This window comes from Cimex lectularius, unplaced genomic scaffold (assembly GCF_000648675.2).
Source record: "Cimex lectularius strain Harlan isolate CLEC.00 unplaced genomic scaffold, Clec_2.1 scaffold9, whole genome shotgun sequence".
Lineage (NCBI taxonomy): Eukaryota > Metazoa > Arthropoda > Insecta > Hemiptera > Cimicidae > Cimex > Cimex lectularius.
Genome location: NW_019392733.1, coordinates 1,484,390 through 1,507,219, shown reverse-complemented (window position 1 = coordinate 1,507,219; position 22,830 = coordinate 1,484,390). Strand labels below are relative to the sequence as shown.

The 22,830-nt window shown below is 30.3% G+C and overlaps 1 protein-coding gene across 7 annotated transcripts in view; it reads left to right on the top strand.

Annotated features, from left to right (window-relative positions):
* Positions 1-22,830, top strand: part of LOC106665388 (sodium channel protein 60E-like) — a 341,161-nt gene that overhangs the window by 310,092 nt on the left and 8,239 nt on the right. For 6 of the 7 annotated variants that reach the window (XM_014391781.2, XM_024226925.1, XM_024226923.1 and 3 more), the window contains 13 exons: positions 1,691-1,816; positions 2,509-2,673; positions 6,386-6,573; positions 8,586-9,415; positions 14,976-15,186; positions 15,488-15,803; positions 15,890-16,006; positions 18,326-18,484; positions 18,780-18,884; positions 19,062-19,253; positions 20,488-20,642; positions 22,270-22,403; positions 22,596-22,789. In XM_014391781.2, coding sequence (XP_014247267.1) covers positions 1,691-1,816; positions 2,509-2,673; positions 6,386-6,573; positions 8,586-9,415; positions 14,976-15,186; positions 15,488-15,803; positions 15,890-16,006; positions 18,326-18,484; positions 18,780-18,884; positions 19,062-19,253; positions 20,488-20,642; positions 22,270-22,403; positions 22,596-22,789 — 2,892 coding nt within the window. The remainder of the gene's footprint in view (positions 1-1,690; positions 1,817-2,508; positions 2,674-6,385; positions 6,574-8,585; positions 9,416-14,975; positions 15,187-15,487; positions 15,804-15,889; positions 16,007-18,325; positions 18,485-18,779; positions 18,885-19,061; positions 19,254-20,487; positions 20,643-22,269; positions 22,404-22,595; positions 22,790-22,830) is intronic. The other variant, XM_024226926.1, reaches the window with a different exon arrangement.

Sequence of the window (22,830 nt, the reverse complement as noted above, 5' to 3'; positions counted from 1 at the left end):
TGTAAAAAATTATGTAAAGACCAGTCCTTTTTTATATATTATTGTCGAACAAAATAAATAAAAGGGGAGGTAGGTTATAAATAATCACCCGGTATAAGTTGCACTCTGCACATGGATGTACAGACATACACACATGTGCATGAGCTGAGACTGTGACTTCTTCCAGTCTGCCGGCAATTCCATCTTTTGTAATTTAGAATAAATTACCAACAGGTTTTGAGAACCACCCACCCCAGGGGCTATCAACAGCTAGGTCATTTCAGCCTCCAACACAATCAGTCTCCAGATCCAAACCCTTCACACTCTCATTCACTCTTAGATACAGGCACTCTCAACACGACAGACAAGAATGACACATCTACTTGGAAAACAAACACTTTGAGCCCTGAAGATGATCTTAATAAAGATCGAAACGTTGGCACGATAAAGAAAATGTTTTTCTAAAACCTACATCATACCAGACCACGTCTCACCACCTCCAAATAATCTTAGATACATTCTTCCTATGTACAAACCATTACAAGGGCAGTAGATTACTGGATACTCCTCCCATCACCCTCTACACATGTTATATAACTAATCTAATTGAGGGTCGATGGTCAATATTCCACCATAGATCTTATCTCACTACACAATCAAGCTAATAAATGCATTCAGACTCAACTTATACAAAGAAACACATGAGATATCTATCAAGTATTTTATACAATAAAACAACCCTGTTTCCTCTAAGAATCAAAAGAGGGAGCCAGACTGTCATGCTCAAGCACAATTCTCAAATCATGTGGTATTCTTACACATTCTCTATATGGAACCAAGGAATGGCACCCATTAATTAACACATTCAGTGCTAGTGAGGTCATGAAGGCCATACTGGTCCAATCCTCCACCTGTCAGGTCGTGACATATGTCTCTAGGAATAGGAAATTTTTGCTGTCCAGGAGGGGTAAAATTAAAAAAACCAGGCTTCAATGAATGTGCTGAGACATATTGAGCAACCTTTCTGTACATGTTGAGCATATATGCAGGCTTTGGCCAAAAAGTATCCATGTGTCAACCTCACATGGACTATTCTTAATCAGATCAGAGTCAGATCCTTCAAGAGGCCATTTATCGATAGTGCTCTTGATATGTGAGAGCTTTCCTGCTTTACCATTGATACTGTCACTTCCTTTTAATTATATTTTTCAATGCATTTTTTAATGTTAGATGCTTTTTAGTATTATTTCCACTGTAGAGTGTTTTTTTATATTTTATGTATATATTTTTGTATAACCTTATCAGACATGAATCTTTGTGTTTTGTATTCAGAATAAATTATTGAAGGTAACTTTTTTTACGAGGGTATTTCAACTAAGAGATTATATGAAGGAAACTTTAAGTCCCAGAATGAAGCTTTAAAAAAATTTACAAATGAAATTTACTTATTTGTAGAATTATCTTGGTAGAATTATCTACCACATTCACATCATCGCTAAAATTTAAACACGCATTAATAATTTTTACTTAATTTTATACATTTATTGAGGCTTTCCTTTACATAATTGCTTCTCTGTGAATGGATTTTATAACAACCTTTTGAACACTTCCAAGCATTAGTTTGTGCAAAGGTTTTTTCTAAACATGATTTAACATAAAATATTACAAAAAACAATTTGTTGATGTTTCTTTTTACAATGTTTGTTTCTAGGGAGCTGGTGCTTGTTTTGCTATTTTCCTTCCAGCCCTGGTAATGGGGAATTTCATGGTTTTGAACTTATTTTTGGCTTTGCTGCTAAACAGCTTTAATTCAGAAGAATTGAAGAACAAAAAAGAGGTATTATTTCATAGCTGTAATAATGATTTTATTTAATTTTAATAAATACACTAGAATATTATGATAATAGTAAATAAAACGCATTGGATGATTTCTAGAAGTTTAGTTTCTTGTAACATTATATCATATTTTACGTTAGAAAAAAAATTGTGTAGAATGAAGGAAAAAGGAGGACGTGACCGTAGTTAGTTTTTGAAATGCATGAATATGTTACATTTAACACTTTTTTCAGTTAACATGAATGGTTAGCATGAATAATTCTTCATTCTGCCTTTATCTTAATTCCATGGCATTACTTTTTAGATACATTCAATAATTGTTAGTTTAAATAATAATTCTTATTTTATTACTAAATTTAAGCATGAGGGTTTGACTCTTTTATAAACATTTAGAAATGTTTGAGAGGTATTAGGATGCTAGATATAGAGTAATTTGAATGTTCATAACATGAACATTAATCAAAATTGCAGTAAATGAACATTTATTTTTTTATAGAATTTCATACTAATTTGCAAAATGCACAATTCACTTAACATTAGATAGTAATGGTAGCTACATTACATAGAAAGAAAAGAAAAGGTGGCATTCTTCACACAAAAAAATAATAATAATAAAATTAAAAACATAGCAAACAGACGGTATTACTTTAAGATTTGCTCAAACTTTTGACAATAAGTAACACCATCCTTTAGCTGGATCTCCTAGCAGAAGATGAAGAGGTAGCAGAAATGAAGGCCCTATGGTCACACCATGTCAAAGTTGCATCATCATTTTGCCAACGTTGTAAACGTTCTAAAAAAACATCCTCTAAACCTCCTAGAAATACATGCCGCACAGCAGTCATCAGAGTAACTGAGGTATTCTTCAGTCTGAATATTTTCACGTGCACTGTTCACATTATTGCAAAATCTGCTATGGACAATGTTTATATTAATTGTTTAAAATATTTGAAAACACTAGAAATTTTGACAAAATGAAAATAATCAAAAGCAGGCATATAACCTGTAGGAAAATCATTGGGAATATTTTATTTATAGTGCATTTCAAATTAATTGAAAATTTCAATATTACAATTCTCTTTACTAATTTTAGTTTATAAAAATGTGCAGGTCAGTTACATATAGTAATAATGTCAATATATCATGTCCATGAGCATGTTTTTCCTTAAATGTTTGGTTTACAATGCACTGTAAAAAAAAATTGTTAATGTTGATAGTGTTTCGATCTTCATAAATGCAAAAACTCAATGTGGAGCTACCTCTTGGATAGGGTGCATGTCTACAAACATGATACACCAAATTTAACACTGCATTACACTCCTTTACAAACAAATTATTCTACAATTAATTCATTTTTAGATTCTCGAAATGTTACTGAGGTGTGAACATGTATAAGTTCACGTCATTTTGTGATATAAAAAAATAACAGAAAGGTCAACGTGAAAGAAAAGAAAACACTCATTTTCCTTCGTTAAGCTTTTGAGGAATATATACCCTTCACCAGGACTTTGAAACTACAGTTGTGTCCTGCTAGTTCACGAAGGAACTGAGTGTTTTCTATTCTTTTAAAATGGCCTTATCCCAGATTTTTTAATACAGAATTATAATATTAAATGCTGATATTATTTATAATGAAATAATAGGGAACTATCCTTAAAATGTAGATGGAAATATTGCTTAACTGTATAATATATTATTCATTATTATTATAGCCAAGATTTATATGCACTAAAAAAACATTCAAATATAATTTGCTCTAAAAATATTAAAATATGCATGATGAATGTCAGATATATCACCAGACTAATAATTAACTTTTTCTTTTAATCAAGACTTTTTTTGGTTCAGTACTTACTCATTTTGAAAGGAAATAGAACAGAAATATATCAGTCACACAAAAATCCTATAGTTTAAAATATTATACAAAATAAATAACTAAGCTGAATTACGTTCATTATGTGAATTAAAATTGACAATGATATACATTTCAAAGTTAGATTCTGTAAAACTGCAGTGTTCATTGCTCAAGAAATATTTGTACCTTGAATAATACTTTTCAACGTCAATAGAAGTGATGAATGCATACTTGTATGAACTGAAATTAACTGGATCATTAATTCCCTGTATAACAATTTAATAAAGGGGTCGGTGGCTGCAATGGTTTAGGTGTTGACATGGTGCTCATCAGTGGAAGGTAAAGGTCCTGTGTTCAAATCCAGCTTCAAACCCGACATAAGTATGTACAAACGTCTTTTTTTTCCAAAACACTGACACTCTGGGAGTTGATATAACCTCTTCTATTGCGCAACTCCTGTTTAAAGTTTCTATTTAAGATTTCATTAAGTTTTCTCAATTCAATCAATCCGGTATTTTTTTGAAAAAGAAAAATCCAACCTGCTATTGCATTAGGTTTACTAGGTTGAAAATATGAAGGAGGACTGAACTGTATTTTTAAGAGACCTGTTTCCTTCTGCAACCGTACTGCTTGAGAAAAAATTTAAGGAAAGACAAAAAAGCTGCACCCAGAAGTTTGAAAATGGCAGCCTGAAGTAAGATGCCAATTATTTCTAGAGAATTCTATTGGGTCGGTTTGTTGATGTCTTTATTCCTATAACGTTAACAAATGTGAATCAAATTTTAGGCTGTTGCTTTCCTTTCATATTCTTAATTGCCTAGTTTATTTTTATTTCTCTAAGTAATAAAAATATGCTAAAATGTGCAGAATATAATTTGAACCACTGTATCACAGATGTATGATTCAGATAAATAAATATCTGATCACCACAGTCATGGGTGTTAGCAAAAACTTCAATTGCATAAAACTCCACGCTCTAATTACTTATGTTAATAACATTTAATTGTTACTCTCCATAAAGGACAAACAGCACAGTAAGAATTATTTTATTTTTTATTTATTTTTATTGGAATTCACTAGCATTCATAATACATGTGCAATGTATACACATAAATTTTAAATGTACACTCCTTGTTTTCCATTAATAGTCATGATTGTAAGAAAATGTGATTCACTGTCAGTTATATAAAGAAGTATATTGAGAATGCAGTTAAGAATAAAATGACCGAAGGAGTGGGAAAGGCACTGAAGAGAATGCCGCAAACAGGGTCTGTTTTAAATGTAATAATTTGGGTAGTGTACAACTGTATATAAAAATAAAAGTTCAATTAGTACTTGGTACTGTAGAAATCTAATGGCATTTTTATATCACAACATTTCTTGCTGGTAAGTACTTCACAAAAAATTTTTGATTTTTACTCACAAAAACCATGGTTTCAAATATTTTAATTTTTAATTGTGAATGAATCCTTAAAATAAGCTTTACTGAAATATTAGCTTTAATTATCAGTTATTAGTTGCACGATATGATTGTTGATAGCAAGTTATTTTGTATGCATGCTGCATTTATTCAAATAGAATTACATAATAGTTGGAGAATTATAGAGCTGTTATAGTGATGATGAGCGATTGCACTTAACAAACCTTATCAAAATCAATTAAAAATAATTAATTTTTTCACAAACAAATAAATTATTACAATTATCTTTTATAATCCTTGTTGTAAATTATATGCTTTATTCCTTTCTTAAAATATCATTGTTTAAAAAAAAATAATAAAATAAAAAAACTGTTTAAATGTTTTTGTAGGAATTAGATATAAATATTTATGTGTTTTAAATTATTCGGTATAATATTTCCCTTTATGACAAAACAATTGTTTATAAAATATGTAAATATTCATTTTAAAATTATATTGTTTATAAATTAATTTATGTTTATTTTCTGTCCTGAAACAGAAACACATTAAATTTGCTAGAAAACTTGGCCAACTAAAAAAAGTAATGAGAAACTATAACTGTTAAAGTAATAAGCATCATGATTGCTATTTGTTAAGATTGGATAAATTTTAAATTTTTATTATTCAAGCAAACATTCTTAATATTTATACCTATATATAAATATATTTATAAATAATTTAATTAGTAAATAAATATATTTAATATTTATAATTATTCACACGACTCTGATAACTTTATGTAGTTAATTAGTCTATTCTAATCTGATTTCAAAAAAAAATCTGTCGTAGATTTGTCGCCTTTTTGGTTGGTAAAATATTTTATATTTCATATCAGAAGTAGAAACGTTTCATAAAGATAATAAAAAAAACTATGCTAAAGAAAAAAACAATTAAGCGCTGGGTGCACTAAAAGAGCACAAATTTCCTACCAGAGATCTTGCTTTTTTATTTAAAAACATTAATTGAATTTATTAGTTTGTTAATAGAATATATAATATGATATAGTGTTTATTATGCTATCTATGAGAAAAAGGGAAATCAAATTTTATTACACAATTAGCTCTTGTCAGTCTAAAAATGTCTAAAACTGTGAGCTGTAAATTAAATATAAACTGTAAATAACACCCACTGTTAGTAATTTCATTTCATCATATCTCTTAAAAAGAGTAAGCAATGGTAGTAATAGCATTGGTTTAAAATAATTGTCAAAAACCAAATATAATAACTAAACTTTAAATTTAAATGTCTAATTATAGGAAGTTGGTGAAGATTCGAAATTGGCCAGAAGCTTTGAAAGAATTCGTTCAATTATCAAAAAACATCGAAAAAGGGATGCAACAGAAGGAGAAGAGCAAAGTTTAAAATTGCAAGAAATGGTTAAAGATATGATTAAAAAACAAAAGGAATTAATATCCCAAGAAACTGTATTTTCATCGCAAGATGGGTATGTATAAAATTATAAAATAATATTTGGTTGATTCAAAACCAATGCTCACTATTTTATATAATACAAAGTTAAGAACAAAGTCTAAACTCTTGACAAAAGTCTGTTCATTACATGGTTACTGATCACATTTTTATTATCCTTTGCAATTAATTATTGACAGTTAAAAAATTCGCTAGAAATTACTGTATTTATTACACTAAATCTATCTACATTAAACCATGAGTGGTTGCTGGGCTATTTTTAGAGCTTTTCTCTCACAGCTTATTCTTTATTAATAATTAATTTTAAAAATGAGATTTATAAAAAAAAAGTCAGTCACAGATTGGATTCAAACTCACGATATTCAAAACTGACCTTTCTATCTCAACACATAGATTTTTGTAGAATTCCCTTTTACTATCCAATCTACATTGCGATATCATATGAATGTCCAACCTTGTTAATTAGATGGGAATCAACTATCAGGCCAATTGTAGACATGGTGAGTGAAAGGAGACGAGGAAGTGGGTGTTTGTGGTCTCCAAGCTCTGCAGTCTTCTGACTTATTGTGCTTTCCCAGTTTCTTAGTTCAGTCTGTTGATTTGATCCTTCTTTCTAAGGATTACTAGGTCCATTAACTGTCATTGGTACAATTCCTTTCCCTGGGTTTTCTTTATATCCCATTTGCATAACCTACAAATGGGGTCTTTAATGAATATACCTGGGTTATGTAGATGTTTTCTCAGATGACCGGTAGTTCTATTAATTCTCCTAGTTTAGCCCTCCTCTTTAAATGTAACAGTGAGTTCGCCAGTCTTGGCGAGGGTTGTTTGAGCATAAGTTGACTGCGTGTAATGTCCCTAGAATTTATCCACGTCTCCTTTTGTCTTTTTTGGATCCATTCTGTGATGGAGGATTCTGTTTGTTGTTGTTTTCACAAGAATAGGTTCAGGGCCCACATACAGTCTACAAGATATCATTAAATTGTTCTGTTTCCCCAGGTTCTAGAGATTTTGGATGCATTACTGAACAGTTTTGATGTGATTTTTTTACATGCTAATGCTTTAATAGCTGCTTGGCTATCTGATTTTATAAGGATTTTTTTGTCAGTGTAACCACTTTTAAGATTTTCCAAGGCACAATCATTGCATATATTTCAGCTTGAAAGACCGAGGTGTCCTTCCCTAATGCGTTTGATGTTCTTATTTTGGGCTTGTACACTCTTGATCTGGTTCTTCCATGTGTTTTGGAGCGCCATCTGTATACCATATCATTGTATCTGATGTCCTGAATTCTTCTTCTCCTTTACAATTCACTGAGGCAATTGTAGACCTAGTACAGAGCTTTTTATCAGTTTCAATTCCATTCTGATATATATTAATTTTATACACAAGATTTGAGATTTAAAAACGTCAGTGTCACGAATGGGATTCAAATTCACCATCTAACCATCTGAGCCACCGTGACTTGGATCCCCGAGACATCTACCTTTCTATCTCAACACATTTTATTTTTTACAATATCCTTTTGTTTAAAATTAATTTATATCAGAATGGAACTGAAAAGGATAAAAGCATTAATTTGTTTAATAATGTTACAATTTTCTTTCTTTTTTATTTTATACTCGGGGTGCTAGTGTTTAAAAAAAAACTCATAAGTTTGTTGAGTTCAAATGCAGGGCTGCTGGATGCGTCAATGCCTAAATTGTTGCAGCCACCGATACCCCTCATTTTTTATTCTTACTATTTTATTGAATTTGTGAGGAATGGTCACTTGGCCTCTCCTCACCAATTCAACTAATTATGAAATAACAGGTCATTAAGAAACACACTCTTACTATTATTAAATATTTACATTAGATTTCACTTAACTATATTTTTAAAAAATTATGAGAGAAAACATATAACGAACACTCTTAGGTTATTTAAAGAATGCTTAATTGGTCAAGTCTAAAAAAACAATCTCTTTTTTATTGCACAATTCATTATCTTTGTTTGTGATAGTAAATTAAATTTGTATATTTCTTTTAGAACTAATGAATTAAATCCGTTAAATTGTGAAGAAACTGTAATTAACGAAAGGAAGTATTCCAACAGTTCAGCTACACAAGGAAGACTGTCAAATGGATCTTCTACACATAGGCAATTTTCAAATGGATCCTCCTCAGATAGTAGTAAAACAGAATTGAAAGCGAACATCCGTGAATCTATGCAAGAAGAAAATGATATTGTCTCGAATGAAAAGGAAGTGGTAGAAAAGGATTGCTCTTCAGAATACCAGTCAAAAAGTTTTCAAGTAATAACAGCAGAAGACATATCTATAGATGAGCAAGAAGATATTCAACTAGATAGTATCAGAGATAGTATTAGGGATGATATAGCTGATGATTTGGTTCCTAACCAACCAGACCCATTTCGCATTATTGTTGAGTCGGAAAGCGGGACCTTGTTGAAAAATGATTCTTTTGTTAATTGTTCATATGATGAAAGCACATCGCTCTCTGAGCCGAAAAAGAGAGCATATGAAATTTTAGAGGTGCAGAAACTTGAGCAAGATTTGAGTAATGAATGCACAGAAACAGCCTCCTTAGAACCAACCTTAAGCTTCGGAGAACGTGAAGATGCTTTGTTTATGCGAATAATGGAAGAAGCCATGAGATTTGCTCCCACACTTATCGGGCCGGGAGTTTCATTGCCACCTGTTGATGAAGAATCTCCAATATTTGAAGGCGAAAGAAGGCTCTCTGGGACATCAGTTAAAGATTACTATACAGAACCATTGAGACGGCCGTCTTTCGCAGCAGCCAACTTAATCCACAGGCATTCATATGCTCTAGCAACGAGGAAAGAAAGTTTTCAAGGTACGTTATCTTAAAATAAGTCATTCTAGCCCCTTATTGACATTCATCCCAATAAGTCCAAATTTGAATATTACTAAAAGGTAAAAACTATCAACTTTCTCTTCAGTCAGCTTTGCTTTCAGGAATCTGGTTGTGGCTTTTTTTAATTCATTTTGACTGCAGTAACAATACAAGTTTAAGGGCATTAATGTATTGCAGAAATTGTCATTAGAAGCTTATAAATTCAATTTTAGTTATTAGTTAGCTTTATTTTCACATAAAAATTGCACTATTCAATTGATAATTTTATGATAATTTACACTTTCTTACTTGTATTTAACTTTTTTTTAATATTGCACTTTATATTTGTTGGCCGTTTAAAAGTTTGCATAAACCATAAGCTTAAAAAATTGTAAAATATATTTTTTTTCTCAACTAATTTTTGTCTTTATTATAATTATTTTTTTTACGAGATTCAAAATGTTTTCTCTAAACTAAAGTTCTTTTTTCTTCATTATTTTAAATAATCGAACACTGCAGTCTTTGCCACTCTTTCATTATATAACTGTCTTTTAGATGAAATATCTAATATTTTTTTAAATTATAATTTTTATTATGTTGTGGATTTNATTTATTAAAGTATAATTGATTGCATTTCAAATTTAATTACCTTTACATCCCATATATAACTTTTTATAGATGTTTACCCAGTTGAAATCAATGGAATATAAAAGGACCTTCATATTTTAGTCAAGGATTTTAAAAGTCGCAAACATTTTATATTGCTTGACTTTACGTCATTGTTTAATGAACTATATAAAATTAATTAAAATCTTATGTAAGAAATATAATTGTACCAGGTAACCAGAAAAGTTAGTGCAAGTTTAAATTAATTAAAATTAATTTAGAAATATAGAAATAGTCTTCTTTTCATGAGAGCAGGTTATTTCTAAGGCAAGAGATACTCAGTTTGCTTGAGTAGATTTCTGTGGTGATGGCCATGTAGCAAGAGTTAGTAGCGCCCAATGTCTGCCGTACTCCACAAAACACAAAGCATCACTTTTTGTTGGTGAATATTCAGTTTTCGCTTCAATTGGTCATTTGGCAACAACCAAGGTATGACCTCCTGTGTTAGTGAACAGGATCCATTTTTCAAGTGACAATATGGTCAAAAAGCTGTCAAATCAATGGATGGCAAATGTTTAAAGTTAAAGCTTGTTACTATCTGTCAATTTATGAAGGACCCATTTGCTCAGCTTTCACGTCTTCCCAAGTCGTAAGATAGAGCAAATGGTTTCATCATTTATGATGAATGCTGGCAAACTGCTGACATGTTTGATTCGAATCAACTTCGATAGCTTTCCTCAATTTGTTGTCATTCAAAACAGAAGCTTTGAAGCCCGAGAACTTTTGGGCAGTGCACTCACTCATTGTTTCATCACCAAATTCCATGCAAATTTTATGAGCTGCCCCTGCCACCCTAGTACCAAGCAATAAATTCATACAATCATCACTCACAAATTATGAGTTTTGAACCCATGGGAAAGAAAATATGTTATAATTTACAGTAAATCATTCAAGACAATTTTTATGAACTGAGATTTTAACCTCTTGGTATTACATGATGTAAATACCTATGTAAATAACAAATGAAAAACTGCGCAAACTTTTCTGGTAACTTGGTAGTTGATCATTTAAGGCAAATATTTATAATTTGCCAAAATCATTGTTTTAAAATAACAACATTAATTACTTGTAATATGAACCAAGAACTATTGATGAGTAAATGCACTTTTTTATTATTGTTTAAGTAGTATAACAAACTTTTTCTTAATTTATTATCTATTTTGCTTGATTATTACTTTCACAAAAAATAGTTTTTATTTTGCATTTTAGTAATAATGTACATAGTATGAATTATGACAGTAGCGTTTAAACTTTATATATATATATATATATATATATATATATATAGTCTTTATTGGCACAATAGCGATCGACATTATTCGATAGGCTGGCATTCATTAGTTTATTGCTAATATAATTAACTTATCAATGTGCAATTTATTAAATGGTTGAGTCTGAATATTTCATATACACAAATTCAGCTTTTCACAACGCAAACATACAAGCCTATTTCGTTTTATCTGTCGTTTGATTTTTACTGGAACCTCTAGAAGTTATCACACTGAGATTGAAGTGTAAACACAGAATAACAGACTAGGGATAAATACTATATAGTGGACGCTGTGAGCATATAGGAAGTAGTTTTAGTTTGTTGTGGGGTTAAAGGGTACCTTGAGAACCTAATTTAGTACAATATTGAACATTTTATACAGAAAATGTACTAATTAGATTTTATTTATTTATTTTATTTAGAGAAAATAGCAAAACTATTATTTCAACTTACAAGGATGCTATTACTAATTTTAATGAAATTGTTATTGATGATTCTAAGTCAAAAGATGTTAGATTTATGTCCTCATGTCCTAGTGTATTTGCCAATGGTCCCTAGGAGATGAGAAATGATTTTTTTTTTATATGAGTTTCTGTCTTTGTTGTGAATGTATTTCAAGGTTATTAATATAAGTTTATTGTTTTTTTACACAGGATAACAAAATAATATATAACATTACATTAAATGAGATCAGATATATAAAAAGTTACAAAACCCAAAGGCTAAAAAGTATTTTTGTTAAAAAAAATCGATTTGGTTCAAACACCCTTTAAATAAAACTGTTAGACACAAATTTTCATAGTAATACAAAAAGCCATTTTTGGGTGGACTTGCCGGGAGCAATTTTTTCCCCTCACTGATGCCCTATTTTCACTTAAAAATTCATAATACATCTGGATTTTATTCAAATTCAATAATATTGCTACCATTGGAAAGCTGGATTGTCCTACATTCAGCCTATGATAAAAATTGTGTAGATTTTATACCATTATAGGAGAGAAAAATGAGATGAAATAAACAAAAACTCCTCAAATATTTTATATCTCCAGTTCCAATGTATTTACAAAGCCAAATTTATGCTATTGCGTGTAGTTTATAGGACTTTAAAATCCTTTAAATTTTCTTATCATTAGTGCGGTCATTTTAAAATTATTGGTGTTCTTATGATTTTCGATTGAAAATCAGACGCAATTGGTAGAAAGAGGAAATGAGAGAGAAAATTTTTTTTTTATTTCCCAAATATATAAAAAAATATTTCACCTTTCAAATATCTGCAATTTTTTTCAAAATCACAAAAATTATGATAATTTTAAAAGGAATCCACTGATCTATAGGAAACTTTACAGTGGCTTAAAACCCTGTAATCTGCACATAAAGGCACAAACCTAGCCTCTATAAATAAATAACATCTAATTATATATAATAAAATATTTGAGGAGTTTTTATTAATTTGATTCTAATTTTTCTCGCTTATAATAACTTATAAACCAATGAGTGTTGACATGGATTGAAATGAGAAATAATCAATTTGTAATTATATTAAATTTGGAAATCCAGAAGAGATGAATTTTTAAATGGAATACCAGACATCAGAGGACCCTTTGCCGATCCAGTCCAAAACTTACGATTTTTTGTTTGCTATAAACATTCATATTCAAGGATTTTGGAGGGTCCTTAAGACGAATTAAAAACATTTTTTTAAACAATTTTTTTTATTTACATACTGGAAGCATCTTTTCATTTTTGTAACTTTTTATATATTACTTTATTGTTGTTAGACCATTTATTTTGAACGACAAATACTTTCAGCATTCAGTGCCATGTTAAATGCAGGATAATTAATTAATCCATTCATTCACATACCTCATAAATCACATACCTAACAGATCCATAACAAAAAGTAAAAAAATAAAAACTTTTTATACATCTAATCTCATTTAATACAATACTGCATATTATTTTCTTATCCTAGGTAAAAATATAAATCTATCAGTATATGATAACCTTGAAATACATTCAAAACAAAGGCAGAAGACCATTTTTAAAAAATACTTAAATTAACTAAAATATTGTTTTTTCTCTCTGCTTCTAAGGGCCATTGGCTAGAATGCTCAGATACATGTCTAATATTTTTTGACCTAGTATAACTGGAAAATTTTTCATTAAAATCAATGATCCCATGACAGTAATCCACCCTTCTTAGGTTAGGTTAAAAGCATGAATTATAAATTGCTGTTGCCAGAATAAACCAGATATATATTAAGTCCACAACCAAAAAATCTAAATTATTTAAAAAAAAAGCCATATACTTAAAAAGATGTTGATTTGTTCAAAATGAAAATAAAAACATTACTTCCTGTTCATCCACTATTAAAATTCCAGTTACATCTGAAGTAAATTATGTTTTAAGTCACAAACTTAAGTTATTTTCATTTTGTAGTTTTAGTGCATTTTGAAGATTTAATAATTAAATTTTTGTAAATATTTTTTTAAATTTATTTATTCAAATTACTACATTAATGCATATATGTATTTAGTAGTCATAGTTGACCGTATTCATTATTTTAATTGATTTTTTTAATTAATTAATCTTTACGAAAGATATTAGTTGAGATAAAAAAAGTCAGTGTCATGAGCAGCGGGATTCAAAAGCACGATCTTCGGCTAAATACGCCGCTACTCTTCCATTTGAGCTATCGTGACTTCGATCCGCTCGAACACCAACTTCCCATCTCAACCTCATCTCTCGAATTTTCCCTCCTTTTTTGCCATTTTTCAAATTTTGTGTAATCCATTTGATTCACGGCGACAAATGAAATGGCCATGGAGAGCCATTTTGTGAAAATATACTTCAGTTTAATTATTAAATCCATTACAGTTTGTGGTCCGAGTTAGTGTTCGAGCGGATCGAAGTCACGAGCTCAAGTGGTAGGTAGAGCAGCAGAGTATTTAGCCAAAGATCATGAGTTCGAATCCCACTCGTGACATTGACTTTTTAATCTCAACCAATACCTTTCATAAAGATTAATTAATTGAAAAAAGTTAATTGGTCAATCAGACCACAAACTGTAATGGATTTTAATTAATCTAAGGTCTTGGTTGAGATGAAAAAGCTAGTGTCACAAACAGGATCCAAACCCATGACCTTCGGCTCAATACATCGCTGTTCTTACCACTTGATTTGTCCTGACTGCTGATGAAGTTCAAGTGGTTAGAACAGCAGCATATTAAGCCGAAGGTCATGGGTTCAGATCCCGCTGTGCTTAGATAAAAGTAAAATTAATTAAAATTCACATTACTATTTGATAGAAACTAAGGTTATAAAATGCTTTGGTATAAACTTTACTTGTCTGCTTTATGACTATTTTTAACTGAAATAGATTACATTTATCTTGTTTTTAATAACAGCAATAAGTTGTTAGCCTTAGAAAATTATTAAATCTTCAAACAATGTATACTACATTGCCATTTTTTTTTTTTTTTTTTTTTTTTGTTTTAGTTTGTCTATTATTTTTTGTCAATGGATTAGCATGATTCCAATAAAAAGAATTCCAGATTGCTGTTTTTAAGTTTTTAGATTGGCCTTTTAACTAATAGCCGCAGCATTTTGAATTGTGCTTATAGCTGCTGAAGAGAAAGAAGCTCCTGATAAAAAGAGAAAGGATGGCAAAGGTGCCTGGTTAACTGTCGTTTCCTACGTAGATGAACTTACGGTTGGTGGAAAAAGGGACGAAGAAGGAAGATTCATTGATGGACTTGGATCGTTCCCAGGATTCGGAAGGAAAAAACCTGACAAATTACCACATGATTGTTTTCCACAATCAATATATAATAGGTAAACTTGGAGAATTATTTAAACTTTTTTTCAAGAAGCTAGATTTGATTTATGCTAAACAAATATAATGGACTATTTTTAGATTTTTTTAAACTTATTTTAATGAAATCATAAAAATTTTCTCTGATAATAAAGGCATAATATGAAATTCCATTTGTAATAATAATTAGTAATATAATAGAATACATTTCACTTGAATTGAAAAGTTAGTACAGCATATTTCATGTGTGCGAATATAATCATGTACATAAAAAATATTCAGCTAATTAAAAAATGATATTTTAATTTACATTTGTTTAAGGGTTGGCCTTTGCGACGAATGTCTTAAAACTGAATGTGGACAATGGTGGTTTCATGTGAGATGCAGTGTCCTTTCTGTTGTTGATACTCCAGTATTCGAATGGATAATTCTTGTTCTAATATTTGCCTCCAGTATAACCCTGTGTTTTGAAGACATATATCTAGATGAAAATTTATTTCTTAAAAATGTTTTGTATTGGACAAATCTCGCATTTTGTGCATTGTTCAGTTTGGAAATGATTCTAAAATGGATTGCTTTGGGATTTTATAAATACTTCACTAGCTTCTGGACAGTACTAGACTTTCTCATAGTATTTGTGAGTCACACTTTCATTTTTTCCATTATTCTTTTACAAATTAAAATTCTCATTAAAATTATTGTTGTTTTTAAATTTCATTCTAGGTTTCTGTATTCAGCCTCTTGATAGAAGAAAATGAGAATTTAAAAGTTTTACGATCTCTTCGAACACTAAGAGCTCTTAGGCCTTTAAGAGCTATTTCTCGGTGGCAAGGGATGAGAGTAAGATATCATTAAATAATATTTAACATTTTAAAATAACTTAGTTATATTTTATATTGTGTAATTTCACCTTTTGGTCAAAAACAACTCAATTGTTTTTTAATCTAAAATATAAATAGGCTTTTTTGTATGTTGACTTATAATAAATTTAAAATTTGGTCATTACTGATAATTTTGATCGGCCTATCATCACTGTGTTGGTCTGTCAGATGTGTTTCAGCATGTCACCATCCTTAGTGAGTCTGAGACAGAAAACCCTGCTTTAGAAATGATGAAGGAGGAGTGAGTATGTAGATTCACTTTTTGTAAATAATTTCACGATTTGTTGATTATATTGATATAGATTTCAAGCATTATACACACATCATCAGGTTGAAGGAGTTACAAACACGTCTCTCAACATGAATTGTAAGAGTGAACCCACCGCCGAAATGAGAATCTGGTTTTTAATTGCCGTTCAAAATTGAACATATGAAAAATGGGACTTACACAAAACTAAATATTATCCTAATCCGTACTGTAAGAAAAATAATTTTAGATTAGTAATTAATATGTAAGTCAAATATAGAACACTAGAGGATCTAAAATTCCTCCAATTAATTAATTCTTTACACCCTAGTATAAATTTAACATTGGAAATAAATAAAGATGGTTGTCCATAATAAATAACCTAAATGAAATAGAGTAGTAGAAAACCCATAACTACAGACCCTATGATACCAGCAGTCTTCTTACCTACGGACCCAAAAAGCTGCTGGATTCATTTGGCACATAGACTGCCATTTACACCTGCAAATTATTTAAAAAACAATTACAAACAATTAAAACTTTAGCTAAAAGAAATATTTATTGATAAGTTGTTAGTAAAAAGAAGAAAAAACCTAACTTTAAAGGAAGCAAGTCAGACTCAGCTCAAAAATGAATCATTAGTTTTTCGTTGCTTGCCATAATTGAGGAACTATCAAAAAAATAGGTAAAATTCTTAAACGAGAAGGTTTTAGAGTAGCTTTTAGAGACACACATTCACTTAAAAACATCCTTCTCAAAACCTAAAGACAAGGTTGACAACTTGTCAAAGCAGGGTTTACAAACTTAATTGTAATGATTGCGATATCAAATAAATAGGACATAAAGCGGCATTAAAACAAGAGTTAAAGAATGCTTAGAAATTATAAAGTTGGGGTGAGCATGTTGTTTAATCTTTTTAAAATATAGTTCTTAGAGTTTGTGCAAACTGTGAGTAAAAACTATCTTTTAAAAAGATTTAAAATTATTCTTTTTAGAGACGTGTTTGTAACTCCTTCAACCTGATGATGGGCATTTAATGATTGAAATCCGGATCGTTGTAAACACCAAATCTATGAGTAGAACCATCATTTACAAAAAGTAAACCCTGCGCTAGGCAGACAAATTGATAAGTAACGGCTTAATTTCAGGTTCTACACCCCTCAGACAACACAGAGAAATCTTTTCAAATTATCTTACTCTTACATAAACTGATTTTAAAAAATTAATGAATAAAAACCTTTTAAACTTATTACCGGACTTCTTATATATTTTAAACATTTCTTAGTATGACTACTCAGTAGTTTCTGTCCAAGTAGACAGTAATAAAATATATTAAAATTCAATGCTGAGTAGATGAAAATATTATGGAATACCATTTTCCTCTTAGTAAAATTGCGCCATGGAACTACAACGAACATATTTTACAAAATGAATCACAATATGTTTAAAGTTGAAGGTGGGTGTTGGTCTGCGAGTCTGTGAACACAGGAACTGGCACTGGGACCATCTACACTCGCAGGTTTTGATGTTACTGAAACAGTACACCTATTAAGAGTCCTCAATAAAGATGGAACAAAGCCCAACAGTAACTGAGTAACATCAAAACTGACCTATTGCCAGTTTGAACAATATGTTTGTTTTCGATTTACAAAAATTTCAAAATCATGTAAACCTAGAAAAACATTGTACTTTTACAAAATTTTGGTTTCTCAGTCACCTAGAAGTCATATGAGGTAGATTCTCATAAAACATGTGCCATTTTGATGAAATCAAACGTCTCAGCATCCAAATTTTCATGTTATCTGCCATATTGAAGAAAAGTCAATCTGTTTTTATTTATTTTTTAAAATATATTTTTCTAACTTATATAAATAATACACCAACAATCTACAACATATCCCAATTAGATTTCATAATAATGGCATGATAAAAATTATTTAAATTAAACCATAAAAATAAATCTGAAAATATATCTAAATATACAATTTATTGTATTGCAGTTGTTAGTTTATGTTGTTTTTTGTTTTTTAGATTGTAGTAAATGCCTTGATGTATGCAATACCTTCTATTTTCAATGTTTTATTAGTCTGCCTTGTTTTCTGGCTAATTTTTTCCATAATGGGCGTTCAGTTTTTTGGAGGAAAGTTCTTCAAGTGTGTAAACAGTGAAGGAGAAAGACTATCATATACAGTATGTTACAGTGCAATTTGTTGTCATTTTACTTGCATTTTTAGCTTACTACCTTTATTTCACCATTCTTTAATTATTTAAATGAAAAATAATTACTCTTCATGTTCTTGATTGTTTGTCGTTTGCATGATGATTCAAATTAATAACCAAACCTGGTTTACTGCTTAAGTATGCCACTTAATTAAATTATGATAAAATTAACCTTAACCTTGCACAGATTATGCAACTACAATTATTTTATGAAGCAATAAGCCATCTTTAAATTTTTTTAAATAACTGTTATATATATTTTTAGATTATCCAGAACAAAAGTGATTGCATCAATAAGAATTACACCTGGCAAAACTCTAAAATAACATTCGATAATGTAGGAAATGGATATCTCGCCTTATTTCAAGTTGTAAGTATTGATCTGTGAATAAGGACGTATAACAAAACCTATTTATTTTTATATTTTATACCTATTATATCATCCACAGTATTTCTATGTTCCTCTAAATTTAATAAATATAAAATTTTTAAGTACCCAATTAATCAAAGTTAGATGTATTGTCATCAAAAAATATAACTGTTATAGGCTACATTTGAAGGGTGGATGGAAGTCATGGCAGATGCAGTTGATGCGACTGGAGTTGATGAGCAACCTATGTATGAAGCAAATCTTTACGCATATTTATATTTTGTGATTTTTATTGTTTGTGGATCATTTTTCACTTTGAATCTATTCATTGGTGTTATCATAGATAACTTCAACATGCTTAAAAAAAAGGTATTTTATTTTATACTATTTATACATAGACATACTAGTAGAATTATGCCAAGAATTGTATCATTCCAAGAATATTTTAGTTTCTTCTTTTTCTCTCAATCATTATTGCAAATTTACATCTCACAGCCTGTCAGACCTTAATTTTATCTCATATTTTCAGTAATCAGGCCTTAAGTCTAGAAACAACTAGTTTATTTTAGCTTAGGTGCAATATTTGCTAGTCATACTTTTTCTTACCTATTTATTTTGTATAACTTCTGTCATGGACGAATGATAAAATATTTGTATACATCAAGTTTTTGTCAAATAGTGTTTATTTTTATTTTCTTTGTTATTTGTATCCTTCTTTTTCATTTTATATATGATTTTTTTCTTTTTTGTAGTGTTTTTCAATAAAAGTAATTTTCCGACATCTTGGCATCTTGAGCCAGTTTCAAGAATGTTTGATTAATTTCAAGGTTTTTTAAAATTTTCAGAAATAAAATGGACATAGTTTCTTGAACATGGCAAAAGACGCCGAATTATCAGAAAGCTAGTTTTATTTAAAAACCCCTTCCAAAGCAACAAAGAAAAAATTCAAATAACATTTAATTATTGATTTGTCTAATCTTTTTGTTGGATGCATTTTCTCTTCCTTTTATTTTTGACGTATAGATAAGTAATTATAAGAAGTAATTAATTACTGTTTACTTGGGCAAACGACAGAGAGGGAGAAAGAACAACATAAAAGAGAGAGCATGAAAGAAGGGAGAGAGACTGAGAGCATGAGAAAAAGAGAGGCATCGAGAAAAAATAAGAGAGAGGAGAAAGAAGGGGAGAGATAGAATCTAAAGAAGTTGCAGTCATCTAAGATTCTATAACATCATTACAACACCTGCCCCACCCATTCACTTATTGCAAAAATATTGAAAGAAAAATTCCTAAAGACTGAGAGAGAGAGAAAGAGGGAGAGAGCCTAAAAGAAGAAAGAGAAACAGATAGCATAAAAAAAGAGAAAGAGAGAGAGAGAGAGAGTATAAATGAAAAGATAAAGGGGAGAGAGTGTGTGCGCACATATTAGTTATTTACTAATTAATGAAATTAAAGAGATTTAGTTCGACCAAGAAAAAACTTGATTTTCCCACACATTGTAGATCCTGTTATACCTTTGTAATAGGAGAATTTAACAATAAAACAAAATAATAGAAACACATTATAGTAATTATGTAATGACAGGCAATTCTCAATTTTCCAGTATGAAGGTGGAGTATTGGAAATGTTTCTAACCGAAAGCCAAAAACACTATTACACAGCTATGAAAAAACTAGGACGTAAAAAGCCTCAGAAAGTTATAAAAAGACCAATCAACCAGTTTTTGGCAATGTTTTATGATCTTTCAAATTCCCGAAGGTATGTTCATATTTAATATTATTAAGAATTTTCTTAATTTTTTTAAATATTTTTATTTTAATTAATTACTCTTTTTATGTAAGGTCTTGGTTGAGATGAAAAGTTAGTGTCATGAGTGGGATTCGAACCCACGATTTTCTGCTTAGTACGCCACTGTTCTAACCACTTGAGCTATCGTGACTTTGATCCACTCGGACACCAACTCACCATCTNATATATATACATATACTGAATTGAGCTTATGACTTTTCACAGTAAGTTTCACAGTTTTTGGCAGAGTGGAGTCAGAACTCGGTCTTATCCATTCTACCGTTGATGTTATGCTCTCCAGGTGCTGTCAGTAGCTAGGTTGAGTCAGTCAACAATGCATATAAGCTATCAAAAAGCTAGATATTCCCCCATCACCATTTACATATATTACATAACTAATCTAATTGCGAGTTAATTGGGTACTCAATATTCGTCCATCGGCCCATTTGTACTGCACATTCACTCCAATAATATCATTCAATCTCAATAAACACATAAGAGAACACAAAACGAGTTCTATCAGTACTATATACAATAAAACACCCATTTTCCCTCAAAAATTGGAACAGAGGACCTAATACTTGCTCCTACGCACCAACACTATTCTCATATCGGGTGGTGTTCCCGCATGCTCTCGAAAAGGAGCCAATTCTGTCAATTAAGTGGGATACATCGAACCTTTTCTCTACATGCCAGACACATGTGGGCTTTGGCCCAAAAGTAAGTGCCCATGTGTCTACATGGCCTGTTCGTAATTAAAGGTAAACAAAGATGTATTCATTTTTGGGCCAGTTGTCCTGTTCCAAATGAGTTTCAAAGGGAGTTATAGTATTTGTGTCTTATTAAACATGCAATCCTCCGACAGACGGTAGTTAAAGAAACATTGTAAAGTTTTTCATGGGATAGTTGGTTAAGCCAACCACAATGGTTTGGCATCGACATGGAGATCATCACTGTAAGTTGTCTGTCCTACGTTCCAATTACTATACTTTATACTAAATACTCACAAATGGGTTTTTTCAAAAACACCAGCACCCTGAGGGGTCAAATAACCTCGTAGTTAAAATATCCTCATAAAAAAAGTTGTTCAATAAACTTTATTATCTATCCTATCTAAATAACTCAATTCTCACTACTATTGTCGGAATTTATCAAAAATTAATATAATCAAGGGAATAAGTTTTTCCTTGTCAAGAATACATCTATCAAATGCATTTTAGCTTCTCGCCATCTTTAGGTCTAGGATGATAAAGAATTTAATTAAAATTACTAGGGGCATTGACAACATGGGTTTAGGCACTGACACAGTGTTCATCAATGTAAGGTAAAGGTCCGGGGTTCAAATCCAGCGGCCCTGCATTCGAACCTGACATACTTACAAATGGACTTTTTTTTTTTTTTTCAAAAACACTGGCACTCCTTGGGTTCATATAACCTTGTAGTCGAAATACTTTTGGAAGAAAACAATAAATAAATAAAATTATTTGAATATTTTACACCAATGGATTATTTGTTGCAAAAGTAAATCTTGTATTTTTCATTGTAGTTTTGGTTGTTTTAAATTATTTGTACTACAATTTACTCTTTTCTATTTTAGATTTGAAATAGCCATTTTTGGTTTGATATTTTTAAACATGCTAACTATGGGCATTGAACATTACAATCAACATCATGCAATATTTTTTGTCCTAGAAGTGAGCAATGCATTTTTCACAACAGTATTTGGCTTAGGTAAGATTTAATTTTAAATGTGAATTTATTGTCACTTTTCCTCGTCAAATGTAATTTCATTGTACATTTTTATGTAAACTATTTAAAAGTGTAATTAAAGCGACAGATATGTTCAATATATGGGTGAAGTGTCAATAAGCAAATTCAATGTTATTTTTGTTTTGTTTTTCAAAATTTTCAATGTTATTACAGAAGCAATGGTGAAAATAATAGGGCTACGATATCACTATTTCACAGTGCCTTGGAATCTTTTTGATTTTTTGCTAGTTTTAGCAAGTATCCTTGGAATACTAATGGAAGATATTATGATTGATTTTCCAATATCTCCAACATTATTGCGAGTAGTAAGAGTATTCCGTATAGGAAGAATTTTGAGACTGATTAAGGTATGTTTTACTGTTGTATTCATTATCTATAACNATCATTT